This window comes from Alexandromys fortis, unplaced genomic scaffold (genome assembly GCF_014885135.2).
Source record: "Alexandromys fortis isolate MF-2015 unplaced genomic scaffold, M_Fortis_MF-2015_v1.1 scaffold_290, whole genome shotgun sequence".
Classification (NCBI taxonomy): domain Eukaryota; kingdom Metazoa; phylum Chordata; class Mammalia; order Rodentia; family Cricetidae; genus Alexandromys; species Alexandromys fortis.
The window spans coordinates 787,188-793,187 of record NW_026068167.1 but is presented as its reverse complement, the minus strand read 5'-3'; the positions used below and the strand labels follow the sequence as shown (position 1 = coordinate 793,187).

The 6,000-nt window shown below is 39.5% G+C and overlaps 1 protein-coding gene across 1 annotated transcript in view; it reads left to right on the top strand.

Annotated features, from left to right (window-relative positions):
- Tnrc6b (trinucleotide repeat containing adaptor 6B) overlaps positions 1-6,000 on the top strand; it is a 235,908-nt gene that overhangs the window by 168,377 nt on the left and 61,531 nt on the right. Inside the window, exon 6 of the mRNA XM_050128244.1 lies at positions 485-506. Coding sequence (XP_049984201.1) covers positions 485-506 — 22 coding nt within the window. The remainder of the gene's footprint in view (positions 1-484; positions 507-6,000) is intronic.

Below are 6,000 nucleotides of genomic sequence, written 5' to 3'. Positions count from 1 at the left end.
AGTTCTTTATATATTTTGGAGATCAGACCTTTGTCTGTTGCGGGGGTGGTGAAGATCTTCTCCCAGTCAGTGGGTTGCCTTTTTGTCTTAGTGACAGTGTCCTTTGCTTTGCAGAAGCTTCTCAGTTTCAGTAGGTCCCATTTATTCAATGTTGCCCTTAATGTCTGTGCTGCTGGGGTTATACATAGGAAGTAGAAAGTTTTTTAAAAAGTTGTTGTTTGGTTTTTGTTTTTTTTTGTTTTTTTTTTTTTAATTTATATTTCCTTCAAATTCTAGTTGTGTCATTATGACTAAACATATGGACATAACTTCTAGAAAGATATCGAAATTGACTCACAGCTGTTTTGGATTTCAACTAAGCCTGGATACTGTGTATTCTGACAACTTGAATTGCCTACGTTAAAAGCGTTAAAATGTTCTTACAACACAGTACTAAATTTAAAAAGCAAATTTTATTTACTTATATCTGTTATTTATTTTGCAGGTCACGGAACAAAAAACCAAAGGTAAGATTTTTATTCTCTTTGTGTTTAGATTTCACCATGCTGCTGACTCAGCAGAGAGTGGGCACACTAATTAAGGTGGGTTGTTTGCAGTCACTGAAGAGCAGCAACGACAAACAAAAAGCACTTAGAATTGGGTTTCTAGTTGGCCTTACTTTTTAGGGAGCAAAAGAGTAAATACTTTGTTTTAAAAGTGTGTGAATCATGATTTTGAACTAAACTCTTTCAGAACTTTTAGTATACAGTGGCAAACTGCCAACTCCTAGTTTTTGATGACAGTTGCTGAGAGCACTTACCCATCTTGGTGCATGACATACATTGCGTCTGAAACTGGAATGTCACATCTAGAATGTTCAACGGCCTTCTGAACTGGATGGAGCCTGGACTGTGATTTTTAAGATACCAAATTTTGAATAAGCTAACTCTGCTTGAAAAAAAAATCTGATGTGTTGCAAACAGAAGCAAATGACCCTAGGCCATTCTCAGTCTGATGCTGCCCTTTTTGGTGGTTCTTTCTGCTCTCCTGATTCTAATTACGTAGTTTTGTTTAATAATGGGCATTGTTGGATAGCAGGCCTTAATAGTGGGAGAGAGAATTCCTTGAGATAATGCTTATTTTGAGCACTTAAACATGTGGTTCTCATTTAAGTGTATATTAAAATAGTTGACCTAGTCGTCAAATTATATGCACCCAGGCTGCTGCTAGACCTTGTCTTACCTAGGCTGGAGTTCTTAGAGATGTACCTTGAAGTGTCCATACAGCCTCAGAACATGAAAACCATTGACCTGGATTTAAAAAAAAGAAAAATCATATAAGGGTTGGAGACTTGGATTTGACAAGAGTCCCTTTAATGATGAGGTAGTTTGAGTTCAGTTTGGTTTGGTTGGTCAGTTTGATGACTAACAGGCAAAAACATGCCATTTAATGATCAGTTTTCATAGATGTTTTATCTAAAGATAGCTTTCTTAGGAAACATAATTATGAGAAATTCTCAAGTAAATACATATTAATCTATTATATTTCTAATCAAAGGCATATCAAAGAAGACTATGTCCTGGGCCTTTGTTGTGATTTAGAAAGTAAATTGTGTGATTCTGCTATTATAATTATCTTAATTGGTTAGGAGAATAGTGTTCTTCCCCTTGTACAGTTCAGCCATTTCCGAACCCACAAGTAGGCTTTCTTCTAGAAAAATCCATCAAATATGTATTTTTCCTAAGCCTATTTAGAAGTATACTTTGTGAATGGATTTGGGGAACAAAACATTTATCAGACTTTGTGGGGCGGGGCGGGGAGTCTCACTGTATAGCAATAGCTAAACTGGACCTCTTGATGTTGACCAATCTGGCCTTGACCTTGCAATGATCCTCCTGCCTCTGCCTCCTGGGTGTTGGGATTACAGGCACATGCTATTGGCTTTATGAAAGGACTTTTGCAGTGGTTATCAGGTGAGAAAATTGGTGTTTTCCTGACAAGCCGGACTCAGTGTTAGTAGAACATAAAGAATATGGTAGAAGCCAGCTTCTGCTTCTATCCTGTAGAAAAACAAAATCCACTAGACATTCTTTCTCCAAATGGTAATAACAATACCAGATCTGTTCGCACACACTATGGTCTCTCTTCTGCCAAAGTCTTAAAAATCAAGCTTTCCTTCCTATGCACCCTTCTACTTAGGTCTTTTTCATACCTACTGTAGATGAATTGTACTTCCCTGTCTCCTTACTCTTCCTGCTCCCCCAATCAGAAAATCAAGTCAGATAATCCCAAAAGGGAGATGAGGACCTAGCTTGGGTCTCCAAGGGATTTAATTCTTAGAACCAGAGAGAAGACAGGAAGTTTAAAAATGTATATACATATGTAATATGTATATTCCTATTTCTTCTTGAGTTGTGTCAGACTCACTAGCCTTGCTAGGTTTGTTCCATTTCATGATCAAGTCTTTGTTGGGCATTCTCCACCTCATTCTTTTGCCTGAGCTGACATTTCTGGTTCCTGTTCCTCTCCCCAATGACAGTTATCTTCTTAAGCAATCTGCCCTTAACTCTGAATCTACTCTTTTCCCAGCAGAGAAAAAAGAAAAGAGTGTGTTGGTGCCAAGTCTGGGTTGTACAAGGACTGAAGTAAGATTTTTCTGTATTTCAGAAAAACAGTGTATTGGTTATATGGTCTTCCTTTATCTTCCACCATTAAAAATAGTATGGTGAGAATCCCAGAAAGGAGGGTAGGACAGGGATTTCAGCTAGTCCTCTGAGGACATGGGCCAGCTATGCCTACTCAGCTAAAAAGAAGAAAAAGCACTTAGGCAAAAATTTAGATACTCTTTTGTGGATATTAAATAAACACAAAACTGTTTGTAAAATCAGCACCAGGTCAGATTTAACTAAGTGAAATTTCACAGGGAAAAGGGTAAGGCTAGGGTTAAAAGCCCAATTATACAAACTACATAATAGCAGAATTTGGCCGTAACAATTTAGCCTTGCTAAAGGTTGTTATAGGATGATGATTGCCTTAATGAGAGCTATCAGTATAGAATGAAATGACTAGTTTCTAAACACGAGCATGACCTTTAGCTGCTAGAAAATATCCAGAGTGGGAATTGCAGGCCTATAGACATCGGTATGGAATGGGAAGCCTCCATGGACCACGCACAGTTTGGGTCAGGTTGGCCAGGAATTTATCACTTCAGGCAGATTTAAATAATGTGGGGTTGTTTAGTTTCCATGTCTTTCTCACTGAGGACCCTCAGGTAGGGCTCTGGTTGCTAAGATTGAACGTGTCCACAGTAAATATCTGCTTTTTTCTAGTGAGGCTTAGGGTAAGTCAAAGAAGTGGGAGAAAATGGATCAGTTTTTAAATGCTGTGGTTCAAAGTACTAAATTATAACCTTGTCCCATACCCCATTGGCACACATCTGAAGGAAAGCATTTTCCATAACCATATCTGGGGTTGTGGGTCATTTTCTACATTGACTTCTGAGTTTATTCTAGGAAACATATTATAGTGAGTGCATGTCAGTGGCTCAGATAGACTACCAACAAGGCCCCACATTGTAGAGGCACCTGTGTGCTCTAATAGGTGGTAGCATTTGTTTAGAAATGGAACTAGGGCCAGTGAGATGAAACCATGGTTAAATTGTTTGCTATTCAAGCCTGAAGATCAGGGTTCAATCCCTAGGTTTATAGTGAAAAAAGAAAAACACCCAGAAATTGTCCTCTGATCTCTACACATTTTGTAGCATGTATATACCTGTATTATCTCTCACACAAAAATATTATGCACACATAAATAAATGAATAAAATAGAGAGATGGAGAGGGAATTGGCAGTCTCTAAGATGAGTGATTATGAGCTGTTACAAAACATGCACTCAGATAAGTGAGTGTCAAATTCTCATATGGGAGGGAATGAGGGTGGACAGTACCTGGGTAAAACCGTGGTGAAAAAGAGGAGTTCAGCGTGGGGTTCCTAGGTAATGGTGTGTGTTTGGGATGAGGACAGACAGATTGATTCTTAAACACCTCTAGGCTGGAGCGCAAGTTTGGTGATAACTTCACAATGCTAGGAAGTAACGGAGCTTAGGGCTGGGGTCAAGTTTGAGGGGAGCAGAGAGGATAAGAGACCTAAGTTGGAGATAAAGGAAATAAAGTTACACAGTGATAATTAAGGCCTCTGCAGAAGAGTTTAATTCTCAACAGCTCAGTGTGAGAAGTAGGCAGTCCCACCTGTTTGTTATGGGTAGATGGAGACAATTGACCACTGCAAGTGTCCTCAGGTCACTGTACAAGCGCACGTGCGCACACACACAAATATATGTAATAAAAAAACAACTTAAAAGATGTAATCTCAGTGTTTGGTGTGGTGATTTATACCTGTAATCTCATCTAGATTTGAGACGAGGCAGGAAGATCGTCATGAGCTGGAGGCTAGTCTGAATAAAACTGCAGAATTCCCAAGTGAGGGAGTAATTAACTGCCCTTTTGGAATTATAATTAAAAGGATGGTCAAAGGCAGGGGCTGCTCCTGTGTCCTACAAGCCAAATCTGACCTGCTTATTTTTATACTGCCTGTGAGCAAAGAGAGTTCTTTAAATTCTTAAGTTGACTCAAAGAACACTGTGAGAATGTAAAATTCCTGACTCACTGTCCTTGAATAAATCCTTACGAAAGCACAGCCATAGTCTGTGGCTGCTTTCACTCCTCTGTACACACTTTAGTTGCTGAAGCTAAAACCTTATGCCCAGTGAAACCTAAATGTTTACTGTTTAACCCTTGCTCCACAGTATGGAGGACCCCAAAGGAAAATGAGGAAGAATTGAAGAGCTACCAGAGTAAATTCAAAAGAACCAGTAGTCAGGAGCTGCAGGCATGATGACAAGTGCCCAGTGCCCTCTAGACTGGCAGTGAAGACCCTGGTGACTGGAGGAGGAAGATGTTGGATGCAGAAGCCAGTGTGTGTTAGTGGAAAGTGAAGAAGTAGAGATAAAGGTGGAGGTCACTGAGAATCACGTGGTGTGGGTTAAGTCACCTGTGCATGAGACAGTCTTCGAGATTTTAAATTGTTAACCTAAAGTAGAATATTTCCTATGACTCTAACTGCTTTTGTTTAGTTTTAATTTTGTTTTTGTTTTATTGGGTATTGCATCTAGAGTCTCTTGCTCACCACAGAACTGCATCCCTAGCCTTTTTACAAACATTTCTAGGTCAGGTCTGTGTGTGTGTGTGTTTGGTCCTGTTAAGATGAAGGAAGTGGTAGCTTGTATTGGTTCTGTGCACTTGCTGGGTCTGTTGTATAAATGAACAATTCAGAAGCTTGTCAAGTTCAAACATTTCTTAAAGAACTCTTCCTGGAAAAAAATGGCACCTTGCTGATGCTTTCAAAAAATGAGGCTAATTAGAAGCTGAAACTGCAAACTAAGAATGTTGTAAGTTAAGAGAGTAGAAAGGGGGACGATTCAGTCAATAGGGTGTGTAATTTCTAAAGTACACGATAGAAATGAGAAAATAGGATGCAGCATTCTACAGTGTTTTCTTTTCTATGAGGCAGAGTCTGTGTTTATTTGAAGCATAGACCTTTGGTTGTTGTTTTGGTGGGATTGAACTAACCAGAGTTGAGCTAGGCAGCCACATCATACCTAAAGCATATGTAGGCTTTCTCTAGCAAAGAAACTGAGACCTTGAGGCTTTTGAATCCCAGCACCAAATAAACCTGGTTCAGAGGCTAGAGTAGATCATTTTAGAACTACTTATGCTTCAGCCTGCAAATCACTGGCATTGAGAAGAGAGGCCTGGCAGGCACCTCTCTGAGACCTGACACTCCGGAGGTACACTAATTCTGATGTCTTAGCTTTGTACTTGAAGAATCTGTAAAAATATTTGTGCTCCCACCTAACAGTTCCTCCAGTAGATGTCATGGATTTTGCTTGCCTTTCAAACTTAATTTATCATGTGTGTATGTGCGGTCAGAGGATAGCTTGCAGGAATCATCTCATTCCAGTGTG